The sequence below is a fragment of the Microtus ochrogaster genome, chromosome 10 (genome assembly GCF_000317375.1).
Source record: "Microtus ochrogaster isolate Prairie Vole_2 chromosome 10, MicOch1.0, whole genome shotgun sequence".
Classification (NCBI taxonomy): Eukaryota; Metazoa; Chordata; class Mammalia; order Rodentia; family Cricetidae; genus Microtus; species Microtus ochrogaster.
Genome location: NC_022016.1, coordinates 24,789,325 through 24,800,878, shown reverse-complemented (window position 1 = coordinate 24,800,878; position 11,554 = coordinate 24,789,325). Strand labels below are relative to the sequence as shown.

The window sequence follows — 11,554 nt, the reverse complement described above, 5'->3', positions numbered from 1 at the left end:
TAAGAAAAAATGTATATGTAGTTTGAAAACTGAAAGAGCAGATCACAGCAAGTTCAAAGCTCTCTTTAATACACCTTGGCACACTGTCTAAACAGAAAGAGAGAGAGAGAGAGAGAGAGAGAGAGAGAGAAAGGAAGGAAGGAAGGAAGGAAGGAAGGAAGGAAGGAAGGAAGGAAGGGGGAAGAGAAGGGAAGGGAGGAAGGACTGGTTTCCAAAGGAAGCTGGCATGTTACTTAAGCGTGGTAAGTTTCTCTTATAATTAACTCTAAGATGAATTGGATTCTCTCGTTTAGTCATGGGCCTCTACAACTTGAGTTACAGAGCTCTGGCCTGTGCCGGCATTTTTGCTGCAAGCCCACAAGATTTGCAGGTACCAGACTGCAGTGTAAAGTAGAAGGGGATTGAAAATTGTTGGGGGGAGGAGAGACAGAAAAACTAGGAACTCAAAGTAAGTGCCAATCCTTATACACAAGAAATCTGGGTGGCAACAGATATATTTTGAAAGCCACATACCAGTGGCTTCTGTAGATGAAGTTTTAACAAATCTAATGACTTTTACTTTACATCGGGATAAATCACTGGGTGATATACTCCTCATCAGTACAAACGATTTTTTATTGTTGTTGATGTTTTTAGTTTCTGGGTTTTTTAGCCAGTTTGCAAAGACATTCTGCAGGTTTGAGCCTTAATGAGCTGCCTGGGACAAGACCTCACCACCTGTTAGGAAATGCTTGACTTAAACGTTGGCAGGTCCGGGGGTGTGCAGCCCACTTTATCAGCACTGACTCTTCATCCTTTCCTCCCCTAGCTCTCTCCAAGGACCCAGGCAATGGGAACCAAGGCAAATTTTAAAGCCTCCATGGGCAGGCCCATCTAATTCAGAAATCTGAGTCCTCTTAGCCTGAGCCACAGCTCTGTCTGGCAGCTGGGAATGGTCACTGAGAAAAGTTCCAGAAGCAGAGCAAGCTCCCTGCTAAGCTAGAGAGCATCAGCTCCCCAGTCTGGCCAGCAGCCCCAGTTCTCCTGAAACACTGCAGTAAAGACCTGCTCTGAGGCTGACAACATCATCTATTAGCCCTGCTAATCTTTGGAAATCTACCAAAGTGTGAACTTAAGCAGTCCCTTGAGGCTTCTGCCATGGGTGTTGCCTCTTTCTTGCCCTCTCCCCAGACGTAAACTGAGAATTGAGTTTGAAACAATTCCAGGTCCTCATCACTAACCCACTTGCATCTCTCTCTGTTGTTTATAGTCATGGGACCATACCCACAAACCCCCAGAGAGCAAGCCTAGCATTGGGGGACTGATACCCTGTCCTGTGCTGCCTAGGGAGGTCAGAAAAATACCTTGAAGGGTCTCTGATGAACACCATCATAGGGCAGATAGCAATGTGCTGATGTGGAAGAAAGAGATCCTTGAAGGTATGTCTCAGAACCTGGCCGAGTAGAAAAGATCACTTCATGTGGAGAACTGGGAGCCATGTGGGAGATAAGTGGGGATGCAGGAGGGACGATGAACACTGGGATCCAGTGAGGATGCTAGAACCAACAGCAGCCCAGGAGACTTAGCATGCAAGAGTCACAGGTAGAGTCCAAAGGTCTTGGCTGAGATGGCTAAGATGCCCCGGGGGCAGAAGACTAGAGTGTAGACATCAGCAATGGATGGCACAGGGAGAAGAGCAGCTGCCTAGGAAGGAGGAGTGTTTGAGTGGAGGTGTGGGTCTTCTGGAGAACAGGGTCTGAGCTTCAGGACTGATGGACTGCTACTCAGGGTAGCAAGCAATTGGGTCCCCTGGGGAGAAGAGGGAATGAGGAAGAGGGCCAGGAGGGGCTCTGAGGATTACTGGCATTGAAAGAAGTCCCTTAGGGGTTGTGAAAATTAAAGATGATTTTTGAGGTTGGGGTAAGGGAAGCCAAATGCTACAGAGAAATCAGGGTCATGCGGAGGCAGAAAACAACCAAGGACTGGTCCCTAGAGCGATGCTGACGGACACCAGGTGCAGAGTTCATGTGTAAACAAAGGAGACTAAGGGCGCAGGCACCAGCATAGCCAGCTCGTCCAAGTGGGGTGCCTCCAAGGCAGAAAGGCGTGAGGGCAGTGCCAGTGGAAGTGAAGGCACAGAAGGGGCTATATTATGACCTTGAACTTGAGAGAAGAGGCAGACACTGCAGACTGAAGATGATCCAGAGTCTGGGAGAGGAAAGTCTGCAGACTGGGAACATTAGAAACAGAAATGTCAGCACTTACATGCCAACAGTTATGAAACGCTGGGACTATTTTCAATGTGTTTATGAAAGTACGCTCATGATGATGTAACCAGCTCAGGGAGGCAAGATCATAAATTCACATCGGACAGATGTGCATTCTCATCCGTTACAGATCTACCTATACATGTAACGACAATTGAGTTATGTTGAGCACCTCTACTATGAAGTTCACTCACAACTGATTAAAGACAGTTTACAGTAGTAGTTTAGCTTCATTAATGCCAATGTAGTATAATTTACTACATGATTTACTTGATGAATTTCATAATGGAGTAAATAATTTAGAGGCTTTAAAAAGTATCCAACGTTTTCCTTTAAAGAATACAAATCAAGCCAGTGCCTGTTAAGAAATTACTGTTTCTCGGAGTTTGTGGAATGATCCATTCGTCCATCCAAGCTGCTAGGTTGCCTTTTCAGTTTTATTCCCTGAGCTTCACCCCATCCTGGCCATCGAGAAGGATCCAGGAATCCAGGCTGAAGCTCCAGGGGTACCAGATGAACCCACCAAACACTACCGAATACATAGCACAGGTTTGCTTAAGATTTTCAAGACTGGCTTGAGAGGAAGCTTCTCGGGGCTGCCATTTTATAAAGGAAGAGTTTCATTGCAGTGTGCAGCTGAGGAGCCTGGAACTGTTGCTTTTAACCCCTGAGCCATCTCTCCATCTCCCAAGCCTGGCATTATTGAGGCATAGATGATGGCTAAGAGAAGGCCCCCTTCTCAGTGAAGTCTGTCCTCTAGTGGTGAGAATGGATAAGTACGTGGGAAGCTGACACAAGGCTATGATGCTGAAAAAGTCGACAACGGAGAAACCTTCAGGTTAGCCCCTCATAAATACTAGCCACTTAGTAAAGGAGGAGCAGGACACAGCCTTTTCTCCCTGGGTCTTCACAACACTCCAAAACCTCTTTTTCCATCCCAAGGAGTCCTGTTTTGGGGCTGGCCCAGGAAATTCACAGAATGGGGAAACATGGTATGTGCCCTGCCTTTTATCCCTGGGCCATCAGTACTCACTGTGCCCCAATTATCAATAGAAAGTTCTCAGCTTGGGAGACCTCTCTGTTCCACCACTGCTATAACCTTGGAGGTTCCATGAGGACAGAGTTTAGGTTATGGTCAATAGGAAGTCTAACCTTATCTACTTGCCTCAAGACCATGAGCACAAGGTTTATTGAGCTCTGCTGAGGGCAACTAGGAGGAACGGTGGTAAAAAGCTCTGCCTTCACCCAGCTTTTTCACCCATAGAAAACGATGCATAAACAACAGTAATAATAGTAATGGGAATAACTGCTTCTGCGGAAAGAAGCTGGGATAGGAAACGCTAGAGAAGGTTTGCTCAGGGAAGCCGGGGTGAGATGGTGACGTTTGAACAGATACTAGAAGAAGATGCAACAGTGAGCCTCTGATTTGGGGGCAAGAGGGACGGGAGGGGGCAGGGAGGGGCTTCGCGCAGAGCAGGCAAGTCGGTGCCGTGGCGCTAAGGTATAAAGGGGCACAGTGTTCTCAGGGTGCAGAGAAGGGGCTAGCCTGGGTGCAGCAGGGCAAGAGGGCCGTGGGGATGAGGTTAGCATGGTCAGGGATTAGATGGAGTCCGGAAGGCAGCTGTAAGGTCCTGGGCGTTCACTCCGACCTGGAGATCCTCTGCGGACCTAGTGTGTCTCTCCCTGAGAGTGCTGGGGAGACAGAGAGGAAAGGGGGAGGGGCCACACCAGCTGGCTGGGTTGCCCCTGTGGAGCGGCTTGGTGGAAGTCAGAAGTGAGGGCTCAAGGAGAAGTGGGCTAAAAGAATGTTTTTGGTTTTTGCTGATGAATGGCTGTAGGGGGAAAGAGAGGCTCTTGGGACAACAGGTGACACCACCTCGGTTCTGTCAAGGCCTTGTCAGAATGAGGAGGGCCTGTCTGCCTGATTCTAGAGTTTTCGCAAGGAAAGACGAAGAAGCAATAGATGGGGCACAGGGATGGGGGGGGGCAAGAGCTCGGGTGCCCTTTGGCCTTCGAAGCTACCTGCCAAGCCCTGAACTTCAAAGAAAGAGACAGGAAAGGCAGCATTGAAAACACAGAAATAGACTTGAAAAGACTTGCTCCGAGTTTTCTCTCCCCTACCCCCTCTTTCTCATTTTTTTCTCTCCAAGTGACTGGCTTCCTTTATATCTGTCTCTTTCGTGCCTTTTTTCCCCTATATTCCTGTATTCCTGTATGCTCAGGCTACGACAGTCTGGATCTGACCCCAAGCCCAAACAGTCCCCTTTGACAATTGCCTATTTCAGGCTTGGTGGGGGGGAAAGTGAAGGTATTTCCAGAGGGCTGTTTTAATGAATTAACAGCAGGACAGAAGCCACGCCTACTCCCCTCGAGTGCACAAACCTCCAGGTTGTCTTACAGTACACACGGGACTGACTTCTGTTTCAGCTTGGAGGGACCCAGCCAAGGCTCTGGGTGACTGTGTTTCTTAAATAGCCTCATTCCCAAGAAGCCCTCAGCTCCCCTCTTTTCCTTCCAAGCTTCCTGGCCACCCCCTCACGCACCCTCCTGTGAGGACACTCAGCTGGTCCTCTTGTACATCTCAGATCAAACGAAACTATACTAAAATTGTGTACCAGGTTTGACGTAGGTGCCTCACGATCCGAGCCCAGTCTGCTATTTCCGAGACTTCTAAGTATACAAATATCTGTGGCTATATAAAAAGACAACACCTTCAGGGTTTGCACACCAGCAAAGGATATTTTTAAGGCTGCTTTGAACCAGGCTAAAAAAAAAAAATCACTCCACGGCTCACCTTGAAAAGTATTCAAAGGTGTTTCGATTCTTTCTTGCCAGACACAAAGCGGTATGGCAGTCTCTTACGCCCATCCCTCCGTGCCCCCACCGAAATGTGGACCTAACACTTAGAGGCGATTCTGAGAGGATTCCCTGAAACTCAAGCACCAACCCAACAGGCTGAAGCAAGTAGACCTTGCCTTGTCGGGCTCTCCCTTGCCCCTTCGGGAGTGTATTGCTGAGTGCTGGAGGTGGCCCTGGCTGAAAACTTAACTTCAAGAGGAAAAAAAAAACCCCTTCAGACAAGGGTGCCGTCATCAGCACTCTGAATGAGAGTAGTCACCAGGGCAGAACAGTGGGGCTAAACATGATCAGGTGACAAACGTGAAGGAAAGAAACTGAAGAATTCCTTGCCAGCCTTGGCAGCTTTGCTAGGCTGCACGTGTGACTAAACCCCAAGAGAAAAAGGCCATAGAGCAGGTCCTTCTTTCAATAGCACAGAAACTGAGGAGACCCACTGCAGCTGAGGAAATAGAGACACACAAGATACCCAGCACCCCGGCCCCACCAGCCCTTCCCACTCTATCTGCCAAAGTTCTTGTAGAATTTGAGAAAGCCACACCAGGCATGGCCCACTCAGTGTTGAAAGATGTTCATGGCAAAGTAAGTGGCTACAGCCAGACGTGTTTGTGTGTCCATTTTTAAGTCACTTCTCTCTGGCACATACATCCACTGAGGAAGGAATCTTTTGAGCATGGGCAAGCCGTGAGAGGTGCTGGGAAGAGCATCTTGTCTGCTGTGATGCGTGACTTGAGGGCATGATTGGAGCTAGGTTAGTCTACACAGGTTTGCTTTTTCTGCACCCTTGTCTACTTTCTTGCTCTGCCATATGTGGTTTTAAAGCGTGTTTGATCTTTTTATTGCATAGGCCTCAAATTGATCTGAGCTCAGAGGTGGATCCCACACACACGTCACAGTTAGCAGAAGCTGCAGGGAAAATGCAGAACCTCCTTTTGCCACTTCTGGGTACAAAACACATGATCTGGAAACTTCTTGAGCTTGTCTTTCTTGCAAAGTAACCCCTTTAGGCTTAAGATTGCAGGGTTCTAAAGGACACCCTCCCCATCTGCTTAGTGCTCAGAGAAAACTCCACCCAGTAGCCAGGAAGTGCCCAGCATCGCACGGCAAGCTGGGCCACCACCAAGCCACCACCTACCTACCTACCTCCTTCATATCCTTCTTTTTTCTTTTCTGTTCCTTTCCATGCTCGCTTTGACCTGCTCCTTTTCCTAGTTCCCAGAGTGTCTTTCCTTCACCCTTTTCTTTCCAGTTTACCACGGAGATTAAACAGAAGCCCAAGCTCAAAGCACTTGCCAGAATGAACAGCTGCCTGTCTCCTCATCCCTCCCATGCCTTGTGGCGTCTGAGTTAGTCAGTTCTCCATCACAGTGGCAAAGATTTGTTCTCACTCCCGGTTTCAGAGCCTTCATCCCTCATCATCTGGTCCCTTACCTTAGGACCAAGGGGAAGCAGAACATGATGGCAGTAGAAGCCTGTGGCAAAGGCTGGTACTACTACACTTCGTCGTGCCTGGAAACAAAGAGAAGTAATGGGCAAACGCTGGAATCTAGTTATTCCGTGCAAACTGGAGATGTCCCTCCAATGCCTGCCACAGTGCCACCACCTTCACTGGCCTACCATCAATGTGAGGCCAGAAGAGGCACTCACAGACACAGTGGGTTGCTAATCGCATCGATATCACTCACCCAATCAAGTCACCCATCAAAGTAAGCTACCATGCACTCCAAGCCACGTTCTAGCCTACTTTCTGTTTCTCATTCCACCCCCACTTCCCGTGCCTGGAGAGCACAGTTGTGCAACACACTCACGGCCTAGACTGACACCTTTGTACTATAGGAAATGTAGGTAAAGGCTGGCAAGATGGCTCCATGGGTAAAGGTGCTGGCCTCCAAGCCTGACAGCCTGCCTTCCAACTCCAGGACACATATGGTACCCTCTGATCTCCACATGTATGCCGCAGCATGCATATGCCTTCCCCAGTTAAAAGAAAAAAGTTTTAAAAATGCAATGGGTTGAAACACAAAATAAATTCAAATCCATGAGCTTATAAAAAAAAAAAGGGTTTTAAGTTAGTGGCCAATGAAGCTCTGAGCAGAAATGACCCCATCCTGTTTCACCTTCATATAGACCTGTACGTGTTCTATCACATCATTCTAACCTGTCATGATTCCCATACATGGGGAAAGGAGAGGCCTGGGTGCTCCCCTGCCATGCCTAGCCTTGTAGGACACACTCTCCAAGAGAAACATTTTCATTCGATTTGCTTCTAACTTGAAAAACAGAATGAGATCCCCCGATAATACGCTGCTAGGTAACACAGCCAACCAAAAAAAAAAAAAAGCCCAGTAGAAAATTGTGGGACTGAGGATATTTTGAGGAACTCATCATGCAGGAATCTAGGCAGTAATCAGTTTAAAATGAGAATCTTTTGTACCTTGAGTGTTCCCAAGGAAGGAAATCAAAGACTAAAAGAGGGAGATGCGCTGCGTCCCCCTAACCGCTACACTTTGCATGCCTCTTCTGTGTGCTTATCACATGCATTTACCCATTAATTACGTCAATAACGAAGGCGAAATGAGGCGCTTCACTTGTGGCACAGCTCTTTACAGTGATTGCTTTGAGCATGGTATATATATATATATTTTTTCCCCAGAACCTTTTCCCAAAGTGTCTCATCACCAACATGCTCGGTTGGTCATTCTCTGCCCTAAATCCCCAAGTGAGATCAGTCACCGCTTGACGCTTTCCTCGCAGCTGACTCAGCTTCTCTGGAGAGCTGTGGTGTCTGTCCCTGACTCCTGGAAGCTGCAATAATGACAAACGCTGGAAAACCAAAGTCAAGCCGAAGGATTGCTGGGCTTGGCTTTCCTTCCCAGCCATTGTCAAAAGCAAACCTGGAGCATCTAATTCCAAAGCAGCCCTGAATCTTCAGTCTCACTGGGAATCTCAGAGGTTGTGAGGGGAGATGTTTGATGTTTTCATGCATTTGTGAGCACTTGGGAGGGGAGACAGAGAGCCAAGTCCCACCCTTCCCCTATGGTTCAGCAGCTTGGAGCTTGCAGCTCTCAGGGAACTGGGCTGAGGTGTCCAAAGAGGTAAGAAAGCACCCTCCACATAGGCTGAAAGACATTTGGGGTGGATAGAGTCTCTGGTCCCTGCTGTGATGTAGCCTACGTGGAGAGGCCACAGCCCTGCGCTGGCAATCCTGCCCCCTCACTCTGTCTCTTTCCTGCCACTTTCTCTTGCTTCAGGGAGATTCAGAGAAAAGGCTTCGATTCTCCACAAGATTGCCAAGAAGAAATGCCAAGTGGATGAGAATGAGCGGCAGAATGGGGCTGCCAATCATGTGGGTAAGTGAGAGATATCCTTGCCTAGGGGAGGTGACACAGAAAGACAGGACCCAGTGTGGACACCCCTGACTAAAACCAGCCCAGGCCCTTCCTCAACAATGAAATGAGTCCCTCTTCTGCACCCAGGACCAGGCATGTATGTCACCAAGGGAACACTAAGAGAAGTCCATGGGGAGTAGTAATTCTAACCAAATCACCAAGTATTCTCTTCAAGAGGTGACAGGCACTTGGCTTCAGAAAGCCACCAAAAAAGAGACACAACCAAGTCATTAATGTTTATCCAGGGGTGGGAGTTCTGCTTCTGTACCCTTAACTGGTGATCGGATTGTATATCTACTATACTGCTCTGTGCACCACCACCCCCAAATTACCACTCACCCCAACAGAATCCTTTAGAGTCCATGCCGTCTCCTCTTTCTTAAAAAATTCAGCAAGATCATGGCTGGGGAGGTGGATCAGCAGATAAAGCGCTTGCTCCGTAAATGTGAGGACCTATGTCCAAATTCCCAGCACTCACGGAAATGCTGGATGAAAGTGGTAACCCCACCTGTAATCTCAGCATTTAGAAGCCAGGGACAGAAGATTCCCCAGGGCAAGATAGCTAGCTAGACTAGACAAATTAGCAAGTTCTGGGTTCCCCCAAGAAACTCTGCCTCAGTAAATAAGGTGGATTATCAACCTCTGGCCTTCATATACATGTGCTCAGGTACACAGACACACAGATACACACACACATGCATGAACACATGTACACATATGCTCACACCATACACATATACACAGCCCTCCCCCCAAAAAAAAATAAAGTCAGGCAAAATCAGTCTAGGTCTGTCTTGGCTGACTTCTCTAGAACTCCTGTGTGACCAGATTGTGACATTCAGGCAGCTTATTTTAACTTGGGGCATCATGTTCCCTTTCTCCTGTCTGTAACTATAATATAGCTCTCAATTCCAAATTCAGACTAAATTTAACCTAATCTGGATCCATGCTGTAAACGAAGCTATTGCCCAAGTGACTAAAATTATCTGCAGACAAATCTCAACAGTTTTGCCCTCAAAATACTCCATAGACGACTTCCTGCCTCTCCTACCATCCTGAATTCTAGCCCAGGCAAAATTTTCAGCCAAGGAACAGACAATTGAGTCAATTGAGTATTTATGAAGAACATGGACAGGAATCAGTTCAAATGTGGACCAAGATTGGGCTATGAATTACAAGGTTTCACCTGACCCCCTCTGCTTCCCTGAGCACATTCTCTTAGAAGGAGCAGAGTTCGGGTTTTGTGTCAAGGTCAACCGGGAAATTTATTGCCTGGTTACACTCTGGTTGTTGTGTGTGAGTTTTGGGTTCGATCCCAAAGGCAATTTTTTCTACTCCAGCTGTTGGTTTTTCTTTTGTGGGACGAAGTATCTTGGAACAGAAGATTTATGTGGCTGGGTTCACTCCCAGACGGACTCTTGCAGACTGGTGACTGGAGACTTGGATTTAATCATCCGTAACAGAACTCCTAGGAACTCCACTGTTGACAGGGCCAGCGAAGGGTGTGGCAATCAAAAGGAGTGTGTATGGAAATCTATGCTTTCCAAAGTAACCCCGGGATTTAGCTCCCTATTGTCTGTGATAGTAAATACTGTGGCTACAGGCACCCTCAAGTTAGAGGCTGTGTCTACGAGGTAGGCTCTTACTTGTCTGTGTCTCTCCTGGACCACCCTAACCTCCTGTGGATCCTGTGATTCTGAGATCAAGTTTGGCCTCAACAATCTGCTATGGGGGCTGTGTCCCCCGGATTCTTAGCATGTTTTGATTTAAATAACTGGATGAAACATACTGAGATAACCCGACATGGTTACAGACAGCAGGACAGCCCACACCACTGACCAGATGAGTCACCAATAGATAGGGAGAACCCGAATTTCCATACTTTCCTTACCACCACATGTGTCTCAGGACACCCCAACCGAATTCATGAGCATTTCCTTAAGATCTCCAGTACTTGACTTCTTCAAGCCAAACATTCTTATGGAGTTCTTTTTGTTGCTGGGGGGATGTAATAGGGTCTCACCACATAACCAGGCTGGCCTTGAACTTGTGCGATCCTCCTACATCTACCTACCAAGTGCTGAGATTTTAGGCATGTGCCCCACATAACTCTCTATTTTCTCATGCAATAGTGGCAGAAATATTTGGTCCTTCTGAAATTGCTAGAGGAAAAAAAACAAACTTCTGTTCTTCTTTGAGCATCCCATTGCTCACATCTGGCACAGCCAGGCAGACTGCTGTCCGGCAGCCCTGACTCCTGACTTAGCACCATACAAGCATTGCCTTCTGACCCTGAACAGAGTTGGTGCCCATGCCCATGGAGCCCAGCGTAGAGCGTTGGACCACCCAGAATGTATGTAGTTAATGAGAGTTGTGGCCCTCCCAATACAGGTGCAGGGAATGGAACCCAGTTCTCGGAAGGAGTAGTGGGTGCTCTTGACTGCTGAGCCTTCTGTCTGACCTCAGTGAAAGACTTTCTACTTCACACCCTCTTAAATTCATGTTAAACCTAATGGGGCCTGAACAGTGGCCACCTGGAGGTGCTTCTCTTAGCCCTGAAAAAATAAAATCTTCCAAAAGGCCATTGTGGTGACGGCGATCCAGATCGTTCCTTTCTGGCTTGTCAGCTCCGCCGCGGCTCTGTTCCGAGCGCTTTCAGTACACTTTCCTACATCTCTGCAGCAGGGGCAGTGAGGGCGGCTATAGTAATGGTGGTGGTGGTGGTGGTGGTGGCTGTGTTAGCGGCACGGACGTTCTACATATGAGGAAACAAATGTCGCAGAGGTTGAAGCATTTGCTGAGGGTCACGAAGTGTAAGCTGTGGAGTGAGAAACACGGGCCCATTTGGTTTCTGGTGTCACGGCGTCCCAGGGCCTGACCAGGGTCCTTGAGCCTCTTCTGCTTTCTCAGGAAAACATGACTGCACTTGCTGATCCATGACCTCTCTCTCTCTCTCTCTCTCTCACACACACACACACACACACACTCTCCCTTTTCTCTTTCTATCTTTCTCTCTCCCTCTCTCATTCTCTCTCATCCTCTCTCTCTCATTCTCTCTCTCTC

The 11,554-nt window shown here is 47.9% G+C and overlaps 1 protein-coding gene across 5 annotated transcripts in view; it reads left to right on the top strand.

Moving 5' to 3' along the window:
* Slc24a2 (solute carrier family 24 member 2) overlaps nt 1–11,554 on the top strand; it is a 241,184-nt gene that overhangs the window by 192,142 nt on the left and 37,488 nt on the right. For all 5 annotated transcript variants that reach the window (XM_013348256.2, XM_005352706.2, XM_013348255.2 and 2 more), the window contains one exon: nt 8,354–8,452. In XM_013348256.2, the coding sequence (XP_013203710.1) occupies nt 8,354–8,452 (99 nt within the window). The remainder of the gene's footprint in view (nt 1–8,353; nt 8,453–11,554) is intronic.